Source organism: Cupressus sempervirens, chromosome 9 (assembly GCF_028749045.1).
Source record: "Cupressus sempervirens isolate cs-2001-9-10 chromosome 9, ASM2874904v1, whole genome shotgun sequence".
NCBI lineage: Eukaryota > Viridiplantae > Streptophyta > Pinopsida > Cupressales > Cupressaceae > Cupressus > Cupressus sempervirens.
In genome coordinates, this window is record NC_143126.1 from 712366199 (window position 1) to 712382803 (window position 16605).

The following is a 16605-nucleotide window of genomic DNA, read 5'->3' on the forward strand; positions in this document are numbered from 1 at the left end:
TGTCATAGAATTATCCAAGTCATACATGGTGGAAGGCATTTATTACAAATGTCATAGAATTATCCAAGTCATAACTTGGTGGAGAATGATCCAAGTCATAATTTGGTGGAGGGCATTCATTGCGAATGTCATGGAATGATCCAAGGTTATCGCTTCATGTATTTTGTATCATAGATGGGTTCATTCCCATTTGGCAATTACGATGAAGTAAATGGAAAGCCCTTCGTGTTAGTATCAAAGATAGGTATTACTACCTGTTTGGCTGACCACCAAAGATGATGGTAAAGTGTTGGTATCAAAGATGGGTGCAACACCCATTTGGCCAAAAACGCTAATTAATGGATACAACCTCTATAGTGTTGGTATGCGAGAATCATCTCCATCTTACCAACATGCTCAAGGAACTATAATGGAAGGAATATTCTAATGGTGTCAACATATGCACATGTGAACTTTAAAGGGTGCACTCTACAAAAGACAGTTGAATAACTAAGTGTTAGATAACCTGATCTAGAGACGTCTTTAAGGTTGGGTTAGGATAGAGGGTAGAAAAGTAAGATATATTTTATTATTGTATAAATCCTAACATTGATTTTGCAGGTATTAATGCCCTTGCTAGTGTGGACATTACATATACTGGCATTTCCTTCTTAAAACAACGTATAAAACAGAAGCATATTGAAAACCACATACAATAGCCATTGATGTCTGAAACGACATCTATCCTATCAGAAACCTAAATCAATCTTACAGAAGATTTTTATTTTTAATCACACAATCATACCCAAAAACCAGAGCATTATTCCCCTTGGAAAGAATTTGGTTTCTAATTGCTAGCTAGACGCTGGTGTTGTTGTCCAGCATGTGGTTTTGGTGTTGCAATACAAAACCACGTGCATATTTATGAATTTCATCATTCATTGAATTTTTCGTTGGCCTTTTAATCGTTCATTTCACTGTGCTCCCTCCGTTTTGTTCACTTTCAAATCTAAAAGTCTTACAATACAGTCATCAATATAATTATGCTTATTAGGTAGTTGTATGCTATATTGCTATATAAAATAAAATAAAATACACAACTTATCAATATTAAAGATATTAGATGTTAATTCGTTATTATATAGTTGTTAGGTAAGACGTAAGCTGTATTGTCATATAAAGCTCTTAGAATATAATCATCATTGTTTAAGATAAATGATTAATCTCTGAGTTTGAGCCGTGCTCTTTATTTGCTTAATTTCAATATCATGGGACTATGAGATAAAGTTCAGTAATACATGCTCTTGAAATTTATTATCCTAACAGAACTTTGAAAACAAAATTATGTACACAGTTCACAGTTCCATGAAAACCAAACCCAAAGTGCTTTAAAAGATTCTCTACAGTGAGAATTTCAGATATCTTTCATTCACGATATCACATTGAACTTGCTGATAGAGTTGTACCAATGTTAAATGTCCCAAACATTCTCCCTTTTCTTATATTTTCTTTCAAGGTTCCTATTTTACTTTTAACCGTAAACCAATCAGGCTTAGCAAACTCAGCCATCCTTTTTCTCAAACGAAATGCATTTTTGACCATGGATTTAGTTTAATTTTTATCAGCATTCATATTTTCAATGTATATCCCATCAAAATTTGAAGCTATTTTGCTGAGGTTTTATGTTTAATTTTTTTCCTGGTTGAAACTACCTTGCAAATGAAAAGACAGAAGGCATGCATGTCTCAGGAAAAGGTGGAACAAGGGAAAAAAATAAATGCATAGTGGAGAATGCGAATAATGTAGCAAGCCTTCTCTTCAAAAGACTTCAATAGAGAAAAACAGAGTGAAAAGAATTATCAAATTCGGAGAGAGTGTTTTCTCATCAATATTGCAAAACTTGATCATATGAAAAATGTATTGACAAAACTACAACTAAACTCAGTAGTGTACAATTCCAACCAGCACCCGTGGCTTTTCCCAGCATGACACAACTTCCCACCTTCCCTATCAATGACTCCAGTCTCTAAATTACCCTACAGTCTGGGGGCCAAAAAGTAACTTGATAAATAAGATATTTTAGTGGATTCCAATATGGTAATCCACCTTGCAGCATGTTTAAGCTATCGGAATGCCTCTGTATCCTCTTTAAATAATGACAGAAGTTCATCCGTGCGCTTTACAACATGTACTGATTGATCTCGGATGCGAACACTTACCTGCACCCAAACATTGCATATTAATATGACAGAAAATGTCTAATATCGTGCATAATGGTACTAAAACTTTTGTGCAATGATAAAATTCACTGTATAATCCGAACAGAAAAATATCTCCAGCATCTACAACCAATGATGTGTAACCTCAGCAGTAGTACAGAGAATGATAACAGGTTTCCTAGATATCACAAGTTACAATCAATCTTTAATTCTTCTACGTGATATGAGCCAGACTCACATTCTACATTTCTTACTGGAACAAGAAGAGTAAAAATGAAAAATTAAATATTCCTCTCTGATGGCTATAATAGAACCTATAAAACATTGTAACCACAAACATAAAAGGTTAAAAAGCCCAATCAACCCTGGACTTGCATGTGGACCTTGCCAGTTTTTTATTTGACCAGGTTTTCATTTAGCAACTTACCAAAAAACTGTGGCTTATTGAGAAAACTGCAGTTTATTCAATAAATTACAGCTTTTACATATTGTTCAAAAAATAAATACACATCATACATTGGAACACATTCTCTGCCCTTCTGCAGGCATATTTGTATTATGGGGATGCAGCAATACATCAACAACATCCACCCCCTTTCTTTCCATCCCCTAATGCCTCAGAAAAATGTCATAAATGCTGCTGAATTTCAAGGATGGCCAACTGTTCCGTGTTTAAAAAACAGTCGGAAATTTCTAGTCCCCAAAAACTACTGAGAACACACACGCATGCACATGCGTGCACATACACACACATATATAAAAGGTTTCAAATAAATGATTAGTGTTGATGTGTAGCTAGGTCGGACCCCTTCTAGGGTCAACCTAGTACACCTAATGGTTATAATTGGCCTGTCGGCCTTAGCCATGTTGCTGATGAATTTTGTCATTCCAATCTATATTTGGGTCTGGCCCTATTTGGGTGATTCATGCAATTTGCAATTATGTAATTGGGCAAGACCTATATGAATGTAACTTGTAATTAAATTTATAGGTCTGATCCTATTCTTGGCACCAAAACTACGAAGCTGACCAGAGGTTTATTTAGAGGTGTTGATTCATATATATGCAAGGCCATTCTTGCATCTATAGATAATGACTTCTGCGATGTACAAAATATCTATTGTGCTCAAGCATGATGACAAGAGCTTATCATCTATGGTTGGGATGGCAACATATCTGATTGTTTGCATGTGGTTAACAAGCACTACCATAAAGTCGACATGGTATCAGAGTCAGGTTTAAGGAAACGATCTGAACAAGAATAGGTAAATTGGATTCTAGAAGATTTGTGATGACTAATGGATGTCAAATATGCAGTTCGATGGATTATTGAATACTGAAATTTTTGCCAATCCCGTACTGATAGAAATTTAAGAGAAATAACCTATTCAGATTGTCATTGAGATTAGTTTCTTTGAAGAGGACATGACATCCAAGGGGAGACTAATCAACTGTAAAAATCAGGTCCAAAGGGAGCTTGTGTGGTAGATGCAGAATGCCAAGTCCTTTGTAGAGGACCAACAAGCTTGTCTAGCAGTGTGACTGCAAAAGCTCGTTGTTGGACAAACATTGGAGCCAATTTTCTGGTATTGTGTTAATCAAAGCTATGAGAATGCTTCCCTTCTTGAGAGGGAGTCTCGGTTTTCAGATGATATTTATGTGCATTAATGAGTTCTTCTCTACAAGAGAAGTTTGAGGTGCAGTCCCTTGTTAATGAGTTCTTCTCTACAAGAAAGTTCAAGGTGAAATCCCTTCTTAATAAAATTTTCTCTACGAGAGTTGTGCATGAGGGAGAAGTTCGAGGTGCAATCCCTTGTTAATGAATTCTTCTTCGTAAGGGAGAAGTTTGAGGTGCAATCCCTTGTAAATGAGTTCTTCTCCAAGAAGAAGAAGTTCGAGGTGCAATCCCTTGTTAATGCATTCTTCTTCATAAGAGAAGTTTAAGTAAAAGCCCTCATTCCACCCTCAGCAAATAGGTAAAGTGAATCCACCCTCTACAAGTAGGCATGGTGGAGATGCATTCTTCTCTGAGAGAAGTCTAAGGTGAAAGCCCTCGTTGTAGTTGGAATAAAGTAACTATTATGTTTAGTACTTGTTAAGCTAGTCGGGTTGGGTAGTTAGGTGGTGAGAAAATGTGAGTCGGTTTCCAACTAACTGACCCTTCTATAAATATCTGGTACATTGGTATTGTATGTGTGTTGAGTTTTCTAGTATTAATAAAGAAATCATTTCCTTGCCCACTGGATTGTGGTATTACTGATACATTCTATGTTTATGTATGTGTATATCAATTGTGTTATTTTGTATCTGTGAACATGAGTGATATTACCACTCTACATTTTTGGCATCGTTGCCTAAGTTTGGTTCTGGAGGAATTTTACCAAACAGGATGGACTAATGGGAAGACCATTCATACCTTGCATCCAAATTACTAACAACGACAGAGAGGAAGAAATAACTAGGGAGGATCAATTGACACACGACCTAGTGACAGCGTGGGAAGTTGTGGTCAAACAGTAAATGCAAAGGGAAGCCCGTGAGAGGACGGTTCTTGAGAACACAGTGCGCGACGAACTCTCCGTGCCATTGGCGATGCATGATCTCCTAGGACAGATTCCTTGACTTTTAGCAAGGAACTTAATACATATTGAGGACGAAAGAGCACAGATCAAGAGGGAATGAAGAAGGCAACAAGTTCTTCAACAGTTTACCGAGAGGAGGATGCAGGATCACAAATTAGAGGAACCCAATAAGCCAAGAAAGGGAGATAGGCACTGAATTACTTCATGCCCTTGATTCCAAATAAATATTGGAGGACAACACCTAAGGACGAAACTGAGGAGGAAGTCACCCTAAGAACCTTACGTCTCTAGCAACAAGAAGAGAGATGCTGTAACTTGAGAACACAAGGGGATTCCCACCGAAGTCAGGAAGGGTGGATTGAACATACCATTGAGGAAGTAGCCAATTTGGTTATTTCAAAAACACTAGGAAGGCAGTTCGGGTGCAGAAACCCAAAAACCCCTACACGACAAGAATTCCGTCAGGAGGAGATAAACAGTCAAGAGTCTAGTCCATTAGGAAGTGGTGTTCCATCGAGAAGTGGGGTTCCATCCGGAAGTAAAGTTCCATCGAGAAGTGGTGTTCCATCGGGAAGGGGTGTTCCATCAAGAAGTGGGGTTCCATCTGGTGGTGGTGTTCCCTCGGGAGGAGGGGTTCCATTGGGAAAGAGGCAACAAGGAAAGAGAATGGCATTAGATAAACAAAAATTACCTAAGTTTAAGGGGGATGGACCAAAGGACCCTGCTCACCATTGCAAAACTTGTATAACTATATGGCAAGCGAACAGGGAGAATGACAGTAATGAATGGTTGAAGGCATTTCCTACCACATTAAGAGGGATCACCATAGATTTGTATGCAGACTTGGATGCTGGCAAGAAGAACACTTGGGATAACCTGTGTGGAGCATTTGAGGAGGAATTCAAATTGTTAAGAGATGATGATGAAATTGTCACAAAAATCTATAACACTAGGCAAGACAAGAAGGAATCAGTGAAGGTTTATACCAGGCAACTGAAGGAACTCATCAACAAATTGGACAATAAGCCTACGGACGGGTTAAAGAAAAGATGGTTTATTTAAGGACTCACCCCGTCCTTAAGAAAAAAAATGAAGATAATCCCACCATCCACTTTTGGAGATGCTTATACGCGTGCCATGGACATTGAAAGTGAAAATAAAACCTCTAAGAGGAGACAACATGGAAGCTCTAGTGAGAGTTTGGAGGAGAGTGAGGAAGAGTCGAAAACGATCCAAGCCTTGAGAAAGGACCTCAAACAGCTAATGAAGGAAGTAGCTGAAACTAAGGATGAGAAGAAGGAAGGTAAAGACCTATGGTGTACAGACTACGAAAAAGAGGGTCATACCAAAGGAACATGCGTGAGAAAGATGTTTTGCGAGATTTTCCAGATAGGGAGTCATGCAATCAAAGACTGCCCTTATAACCTAAAAACAAGGAACGCCCAAATACTGTCTACTAGAGAACAGTCTACACCACCAACTCCCCCAAAGAACAATAATACAGAAGCTTCACCAGGGGGGTATAGAAATAACCGACGAGGCAGTGCCAATAGTAGTAATAACAATAGCAACATGAACACACCTTGACGGGAAATCCAATATGATTCTCAAGGACGGCCCATGATCCAATGCCGAAGATGCGACGAATGGGGCCGTTTTGCTTGAGAATGTCAAAATGGAGGGGGACAGAATGGAGGAATGCTCTGCAAATGGTGTGGGCCTAGCAACCATGAGGATGCGAATTGCCCAAGGCAAAAAGGTGTGAACATGCTGGATATTGCAGGATCAGAAAGTGAGATACTTACAATAACAAGGATGCAAGCTAAGAAAGTTGTGTACCCAGAGGTGACTGTGGAAAAAGCAAGATTTGAGAAGGCAAAGCAGGACATCCAAAATGAGTCGAGAGGGGAAACAACAACTAAGCCAGCCAAGACCCCTGTGAGCAAGGGGGTACCCAACATCATAAGAAAAGTATTAGAAACTACCATTTCGGTCTCCATTGGGGAGTTACTGGACACTCTACCCTAGTTACAAGTTGCATTGACACAGGGAACACTGCCAACTCAATAGGATCCCCAAGTGGAACCAGAAACAGTAGAACAAGTGGAACCAGAAGCAGTAGAGCGTGTAGAAAAAGAAGAACCTTCAGTGGAAAAGGAAGAAAACACCTTATTTACAATAGGTTTAGGGAGAGCGCCAGCAGTGGTAAAGATGGAGATCACGGGGTTCAAACTCTCAAACACAATAATTGATGGAGGCTCTGGGGTGAATGTTCTATCAAAAGATACTTGAAAGGCGATTGGGAAACCTACCTTGTGGCTGCCCAAATTCCAGCTCGTAGGAGCAGATCAGCATGGCATCAAACCGATTGGCACCTTGATAGGACAAAAAGTAATAATAGGAACCCAACAATTTGTTTTAGACTTTGTGGTTACTGCCTTGGAGTAGAAAGGATATGATGCTTTATTAGGGAGAGAATGGCTAATAGTAGCAAAGGCTCAATCACAACTAGAAACGAAACACCCTCTCTATTGAATCGGAAGGGAGTACACTATAAGTATAGATCTCAAAAACCAACCAGTAAGTCAAGACTTGGCCTCTGACTCTAAAGAAGAAGAATATGAAGGGATGGAACCTGATGAGGAGGGAGTACTCAAGTTAGGAGAATACTTGGCGGATGACACAGACTCCCTTAAGGGTTTATTTCACTGGCAAATGGGAGACTATGAAGTTTTCCACGCAAAATGTAATATGTTACAAATACAAGACTCTCAGTCAGAAGGAAGGTACCTGAAGGAGTACACGAAGTATAACGAGAATGGGACAGTAAAGTCATCTACTTTGGATAACAAACCTATCTGACACCTAGTGAATGGGTCTAAGTTAAAGATGTATGAAAGACAGAATAAAGTGGCAAGTAGCTATTTTATAAATACAGAAGAGGAAAAAAAAAAAAAAAAAAAAAAAGTGCAAGTGACCAAAAAGCCAAAAATCCACTAAGTCTTTATAAAGAGCCAGAGTTAAAACACATCCCTATAATTGCCAGAGAGGGAAACAGAAGTACCAAAGAAAGATAGGAAGAGGCAGCTAAAGTGGTCGTACAGCCTACCGTACAACAGGAGGGAAGGGGAGCAGCAGCTGTACGAACCTCAGAGGGGAGAGAACTTGTACGAACGACCGTACCACTGAAAGGAAGGGTCAGAACAGTAGCTGTACGGACATCAGGAAGGGCAGAAGGAGAATTTGTAAGACTAAACACGACAGTGAGAATAGGCAACCTTGCATACAGATCAGCAAGCGCATTTTACACCCCGTACAGCCACATTTTGCAAGGCAATAGTCTGTATGGCATCGGTAGTCCGTACGGCGGCAGTAGTCCATATGGCAGCATCATCCCATATGGTGGCACCAATTTCAGCATCATTTTGTACCCATACGGCAGCAAAGGAAACAATTTTATGTACAGGCACTCGTATGGCAAGGAGACAAGGAATAATTCCGTATGGCGAGGGGTCATAAGGAGTACTTCCATACGACATGTAGAGGTAGTCATACGGCAGTAGTCTGTAGGAGTACGGAAGACAAAGGTACGGAAAAACCGTGCATTCCAAGTAGAACATGTGGAAGTTAGTTGCAAGCAATCACATCACAGGAATGGTTGGTACAGGTGGCACATACAAGCAGTTAAAAAAGAAGAGATAGGTGAGATGAAAAAGGGTAGTGAAAGCATTGGTAAGTTATGGCTGCCACCTCTCATCAATGAGAAGCAGAAAAAGTGGCCATGGAGGAAACCTGGAAGATAGAGAAAGCAGCATAGGGTGTCCTCCCATTCCTCTTCTTGAAATCAAAGTTCTTTTTTTTGTGTTGTTTTCATGTTCAAAAGTCGTCTGGAAGACGACTTCTTTTTTTGGAGGGGATAGATCTTGGAATAAAGTAACTATTATGTTTAGTACTTGTTAAGCTAGTCAGGTTGGGTAGTTAGGTGGTGAAGAAATGCGTCGGTTGGTTTCCAACAACCGACCCTTCTATAAATATCTGAAACATTGGTATTGTACGTGTGTGGGTTTTCTAGTATTAATAAAGAAATCATTTCCTTGCCTATTGGATTGTGGTATTACTGGTGCATTCTATGTTTATGTATGTGTATATCAATTGTTTTATTTTGTATCTGTGAACTTGAGTGATATTACCACTCTACACTTGTTCCACCCTCTCCAAGTAGACATGGTGGAGATGCATTCTTCTCTAGAAGCATGAGGTGAAGGCCCTCATTCCACCCTCTGTGAGTAGGTATGGTCCATCTACCCTTTGCGAGTAGGCATGGTGGAGATGCATTCTTCTTTGGGAGAAGTATGAGGGGAAAGCCTTCATTCCACCCTCTGTGAGTAAACATGGTGGATCCATACCTCTGCAAGTAGGCATGATGGAGATACATTCTACTTTGGGAGAAGATTGAGGTGAAAGCCCTTGTTCCACCCTCTATGTGAGCAGGTATGGTGGATACACCATTTGCGAGTAGGCATGGTTGATGTCAGGGAAGTAATTCCATGTAGTACTTTTGTTTGTTCACCATATGGGGGTAGCCATGGTGAACATCATCACATTTCTATGATGTAATGTCCCCTCTTTAGTTCGACATGACATTGATCATGGATTTTGCCTATTCCAGACTCTCGTAGGCAAATGGTGTGGAGAGAGAGTCAATTCTGCGGATCAGATGGTCATATCTTGCTCTTGAAGAAGTGTTAAGAGGTTATATTTTATTATTATGTGTTATTGGGGCCTACATGTTATAATTTTAAGTTGAGTTGCACTTTTTATTTTATAAAATTACTTTATTATAAAAAGTGCATTATAATGAGATTTTATAAAGGATGTTTCTAGAAGTTCTAGAAAAAGTGCATTATAATGAGATTTTATAAAGGATGTTTCTAGAAGTTCTAGCAACTTCTTAGAAAAGTGAATAAATAGAGGGCTAGGCCTCTCATTTTGGACATGCTTGGATTTGAGATTTCTTCTACTTCTTCCATTGTGGAGCAAATTTGTAGTCTCTTGGGTCTGCAAATTATTTGATCTTTGGGAAGGAATCACTCCCTTGGATTGGCGACTTTGAGGGTGTGAAATATCACCTGAATTGTTGCATTTGAGGAGTTGGTAATTCAGCCATCTCATTTGGACTTCATTGAGATTCAGTTATAAGGGTTTACTTTGGTTGGAATAAGGGTTTCAGTTGTGCCCTAGCATTTGTGGATTGATTAACAGGGTTTGTAGACACAGTAGTGCATTATTTTCAGACTGCCAGTCCAAGGTTTGAACCCACGTTTTTGCTCATAACTCCTAATTGGCTTAACGGATGAATTTCATATTTTAGGGGGTTATTCAGCAACCCTAGGCGCCCAGATTTATTGCTTTTGGAGTGACAAAAAACGCTGCAATATTTTTATCCAGCAGCCGTACCAGACCGTACCTGTACGGCCCTGTCAGTTGGGCAGCAGCAGCAATTTTGTGAGTTGGTTTGGGGCAGATTGTGAGGTCTTCGTGTGGCATTAATTCAGCATTCATATCCGGCAAAATTGGAGCTATTCCAGGTGCACAAACTGAAGTTTTGATTGCCAAAATATTGCATGTTATGGATTAGAATAGTCAGCACTGTCATTGCATAAATAGTTATTTCCAGTCATTAATAACTGTTGTAAAAGTTTCGTCATTTGCATTCCAAATCTGAACTGGGTTATTGTTCATGTCATAACATTGCATTGTCAAGAGCTTGATGTATTAGAAGTACATAGTTGTGACAGTCTCTCATTGTAATCAGTTCTATTTGCTGTCATAAAATCAGAATTGCATTGGACTTCGTATTTGAGTTTCATATTGTCATCTATCTCTTAGATTGGTAGTGTTATAATCTGGAATTGTTGTTCATACATTATTGGCATCATATATTGAGGTTTCGTTGTACAACAATTAGTTATATTGCAGCCTTATTCGGTTACATGCCAACTGTTTGACAAAATTCCTAAGTCCAGTTTGAGGGTTTCAGTGGCCTTTATAGTAAGGGTCATTACATATGATGTGCACTTGTGTTTCCATTCATGGAAGTAGCCATGATGGATCCACCCATTGGGAGTAGCCATAGTGATTATGATCACTTGGCATTTTCATGGCAATGGCCATGATTGTTGTCGTTATGTAACTCATATTGAAGGAGTCCTCCCTAGCTAAGAGGGAGTGTTGATGTGTAGCTAGGTCAGATCCCTTTTAGGGTCGATCTAGTACACCTAATGGCTAATTAGCTTGTTAGCCTTAGGCATGTTGCTAATGAACTTTGTCATTTCAGTTCTTAATTGGGTCTAGCCCTATTTGGGTGATTCATGTAACTTGCAATTATGTAATGGGCAAGAGCTATATGAATGTAACTTGTAATTAATACATCTGATACTATTCTTGGCGCAAAACTACAAGGTTGACTAAAGGTCTATTACGAAGTGTTGATTCATATATATGCAAGGCCAATCTTGCATCAATAGAAAATGAATTATGCGATATACAAAATATGTAGTGTGCTCAGGGGTGATGATAAGAGCTTATCATCTACGGTTGGGAAGGCAACATATATGATGATTTTTCTATGTTTAACGAGCACTACCACAAAGTCAACAATTAGACACTAAAAAATATTTATTTGCATGTTGAATCACAAAATTTCAATTCAGCTCTAATGTTTCATGATATGATTCTATAATGTATATCATGAATGTCATATATATAACTATTGAAATTTCCTGTTTTTTTTTAAGTTATCCCTTTTATGTAACTGTCACACCATCTCCCCAAAAAGGCCTTTTGTCCCCTACCATCTTGGAAGTGCATTGTCCTTTATTTGTTGTCCCTCACCAAAACCTAGTGCAACATGGAAAAATGCATAACCACCATGCCCCTAGAAAGTGCATTGTCCTTTACTTGTTGTCCCTTGCCAAAACCTCACACAACATGGAAAAATGTATAACCATCATATCACTAGAAGTGCTTCCTTTTTGTGGAAAAAACAATTTTTTTTGTTTACATTCTTCTACAAATTCATGGCATATGTTAAATTAATATAAATGATAATCAGTTCTGTATGCATTTGTTTTTGTTTCCATTGCTAGAGGAAACCATTGGCTATCACACATTAGATACCAAAGGGACTGTTGGAAATGTCATTTCACAATAAGACTCAAGAAGTTGTATCAGTGAGATGTATATATCCAAATGGATTGGCTATCAATTTTATTAGCTCACCATATTAGCAATAAACGGTGTAATGGATTAATGAGTCTCCAAAATGGAGCACAATATTGAAAAGGGGGGTGAAGCTTGTAAAGGATTATTAAAACCTATATGGAATTTGTGGCTTGAGAGAAGAGTATCCATTTCCAAGAGATGGAGAATGTGGAAAAAAAATACCATTGATCAATATCGTTATAGTGTCCCCTTAAATGGCAATATTTTTGAAAGCAATGGACTGCAATAGGGAGGTGATCCTTTGTTGCTGACATTGATTGAGAAGGTAGGGTCTCAATATGTTGCTCAAGTCATAACAAACAACACCAAAAATTGTAGAGCTATTGGTTTATTGGTCGGGGAGTGTATTTACATATCTTTTGGACACCTTATGTTGTCCACACCCTCAGCCTTATGCTGCAAAAGAATGGCTCCAAATCTGATTTGATAAAAAATAGGCGTTTACCAAGGCCAAAGAGATACTTTCATCACCAACCACCAAACTGCAGGGCATATTTAAATCATTCTCAAAATTAGAGCTACTAAAGATAAGTAAAACATAAAGATTTATTTTAAAGGTTTCATTTGATTCATTCTTTTCACTTGATTATATTTTCCGCTTATTGTTTCAATTTTACGAATAAGTTGCTAAGATATTTCCCCTTAAATGCAATCATCTTGGTATAACTTGTGGCAGTTTAGGGGGCACTTCCTAACACCTCCATTAACCAAAATGAGGCACTTGCCAACACTCCCTATCTCATTTTGGCTCCTTTCCACTTGGAGTGCTGAAAAGGGAATAAAGTAGATTGGAAAAATACTGACATCCGGGTCTGGGTCCTTCTCAGGTCTGGTTCCGTGTCCTTCTTGGGTCCGGTTTCATGCTGGGTCCGTGGCGGGTCCACGCCACGGATTGTGGATCCTCATGGGTCTGCGGACCCACGGATCCACGAGGAGTCAGGACCCACAGTCTGTGGCGCAAACCCTGCGCAGACCTGCAAGTACCCAATGCAAAAACTCAAGGATCCACAAGAAGCCACAGCCCATGAGGTCAAAAAGTATGTTAAAAACACAAAATATTATATTCTATTATTAATAAATTTTTTGACCCATTTGACCTTTGAAGCTCCTTGATACAATGATAAACTATTAAACACTTGTCACAATTATGATATTATCATTATGTTTCAAACTTCATTATTTGATGGACTAGTCTACATTTAGAAATTTCATTTTGCAATTCAATAATTCAATGTATGATTTTTTTTTAAATCATGAACATAGATTAATGAGCGAGCATTCAATATATACCTTTGATATTTGGCATTGACCAATGATCAAGCAGCATATATTCATACTATGAAATGATTTAGTTTGGCAATTATACAAGGTCATCGGGAGACAGGGAGACTTCGAGGTCTCCAGTACTGGTACTGCTACCAATACGGCAATTTTTCAAATAGGAGACGGGGGTACTTGGAGATGGCAATTTTTTTATTTTTATTTTTTTAATAGTTTAAAGAGTCTAATACTAAAAGTAAATACAAAATTTGAAAATAGTAATACTGTAAGACTAAAAGACTAAAGTAAATAATAATAGTAATGTCACATTAAAAATTAAAATAGACTCATAGAGTCAAAGATTTCAAAACTCACATGATCACAATATTGTATCTCATAGACATATTTGTTTTTCAAATATTGGATATGATCACCATCATATCAGATTGATAATCGCTGAGATTATCATTTCATATTCAAATAAATTCAAAAAAGTATAGTTTGATGCTGAATTGCCGACATGCAAACAAAAATGAACACTTTGTACAATAAACAAAAAACAGAAATATATCTAGTATTAGTATGTCGATGGTACTATCATCTACTCCACAAGGTTGTGATCATCCATCTCAAGGTCTTCAGCTATCATGCTCTCCAAAAAATCATCTCTCCAAAAATATTTTAAATGATTTAATCATTTAAATTGTTGAATAAAAATAAAAAATTTAAAGTGTTTCTAACATTTTTAAAGTTATTAATTTATTAAATAAAATATTTTAAATGATTTAATCATTTAAATTGTCAGTGGTCTTAATTTTTGCATTAAAAACATTAAAATGAGAGCTAAAATATATAAAATTATTTAATATTATATTTTACATTTATATTTTATTAGGAGACTTCGGGGAGACTTCACCTTTTGGATTAGGAGACGGGGAGACTTCAGGAGACTTCGTCATGAAGTCTCCAAACTTTTTTGAGGTCTCCGGAGACACGAAAAGTCGCCAAGACATGTCTCAGTCTCCGAGACGTGACTTTAGGGGGGAGACGAGTCTCCCCGTAACCATGCAATTATAAAAGTTTCTTTCTTTTCGTGTATGTGTCTATATATATATATATATATACTCATAAACCCAAATGGAAAAAAAAAATTGCTGGAACCCATACCCGAACCCGCAACTTAGGCAAAAATATTAAGAATTATTAATTTTTTCATTAATTAAGTTTTAGTTTTAATAGTTTTTTTTACAGATCAAATTTTAAATCATAATGATGCCTATTTTTTCAAATTATACCCAAATAGTGGTTTAATTGAAAAGTACAGATCTGTCATGAGGAAAATGGCAGATACCAGGCATGATGCCCTTGGCCAGCCAAGGTACATAACATGTTGGTAGGTGGCTAATTGATCAAGGATGACATCAAGCATGTGATTCATTGATGGGACCAAGCAGACACCAGACAGGTGCCCCTGGCAAGCCTAGAAAAACGTCAGGGATGTGGTCTTAGGTGTGCACAGAAAAACACTAAGCACTTGGCCTAAGAAAGTACTGAAAGATCACCGAGGAATTGATTGCAAGCAAGGCAAGTAGATCCTAGGAAAAACAGAGTGTAGCAATGAGTAAGGCAGCCAAGATACAAGTGATAAAACGTCACAAATCAATGTATTTAAAACCAATTATATTATTATCCTTGAAGAACCCACATGTACCAGGTACGGGCCTCGGGTAAAGGCAAACCCAGGTTAGAACCAGTAAGACCCCATTAGTGCCTAGAGATACTGATTCTAGAAAACCAGCATGAATGAAGGAAAGATGATGAATGAAGGGACAAACACATGCAGCCCTTGGTAGGCCCTGTCAGATGGCATGCATTTTTGAAAACTACTGGCATAGTTTTATACTTTCAACATTTGGGCAATGATAACCAAATAAATAAAACCACATTATTTCAAGCTAATCTCAATCACATAAACCAAGGGGTAGAGAGAACAAAGGATAAAAGAACCTGTCCAGTGTTTGCTTCCTCCTCACCAACAACAAGGATATAATTGTACTGGGCTAATTGAGCTTCCCGCACCTGCAACATACAAACTAATTATTTACTATATCTGAAATAAATAGGATGAAACAGTCCACGTGGATATAAGCCAAGTTTAAACAATACAGTGCAGATCTTTTTGGAAAACTTGCACAAATTCCACAACCAACCATGCATAAATAGTTTGCCCCTGGTGATGGCAACTATATCAAACATGAAGCATTGGCATATTAAAAATCAAGAAAGATAAGGAGTATATACCTGAAAAAATTATAAACAACCAATTAACATTTAAGACTCTGTTAGGCGTCATAATTTTTCTATGTACATTAATTACAAAACACTGACAATTCAATGAAATTTCCTCCTCATTCCACACTGTAGCCTTTAGAAGAATTTCTAGCAAGCTTGCACCTCAGTAAACAAACCACATGGAACCAGAAGCTATCAAACATTAAGATAGATAACTAATTGAAAGCCTGCAAGAGACTGGGACAAACAGACCTCTAAGCACTTTTCATAAGTTAACTCATGCAAACATAATAACTTGTATAAGTTACTGATATAACAACAAATCTACTAATACCCCCAGCATCAAAACAGGGGTATACATCTACAGACAGGAACATGTTGCCAGCAGAGGTACATGCCAACTTATTGAAGATACAAATCAGGAGATTAAGAGAGGCCGCAGACACACAAATTAGACCCAGAAAAAAAGGTAGCAGAATAAAAGAAACAAGTCTAGAAAGGGCAAAGATAAATCAATGAAGATATGGAAGGCACTACAATGCACAGACCTATAAAAACTTTGCAATGTTCATCCAATGCAGAGACCTTTGATCAGCTTGTGCAAGACACTAATATAATTACAAATCTGCTACTAATCTGAAGCTATGAAATACGTCGTGCGTCTTGTAGGTAAAGGATTGTGATCCCAGCTCAGATTGTCATGTCCCCATTTTAAGATAGAATTTTAATAATAATTAAATAATGAAACATTATTAGATAGATAATGATAATAAAATCATATATTACAATTAATATTAAAGTTTTAAAAAAAAGAAATAATAATAAAGTTACAATGAATGAATAAATAAACCAAATTAACTACAAGAGGCAATATAGTAGAAAGTATGTAAACTTTCTAAATAGGATGTTATAATAAATGGTAATAAACATGAAATAAATAACTAAATAATTAATATATTATAACAAATATAAATTAACTAAATCTAATG

At 37.6% G+C, this 16605-nt stretch overlaps 1 protein-coding gene across 1 annotated transcript in view; it reads right to left on the bottom strand.

The window, feature by feature from the left end:
* Positions 1-1780: 1780 nt before the first annotated feature.
* Positions 1781-16605, bottom strand: part of LOC149540707 (threonine--tRNA ligase, mitochondrial 1-like) — a 131002-nt gene continuing 116177 nt past the window's right edge. The window contains exons 20-21 of the mRNA XM_089801805.1: positions 15332-15403; positions 1781-2198 (exon numbers count right to left, since the gene is read on the bottom strand). Coding sequence (XP_089657931.1) covers positions 2103-2198; positions 15332-15403 — 168 coding nt within the window. The 3' untranslated portion in view covers positions 1781-2102. The remainder of the gene's footprint in view (positions 2199-15331; positions 15404-16605) is intronic.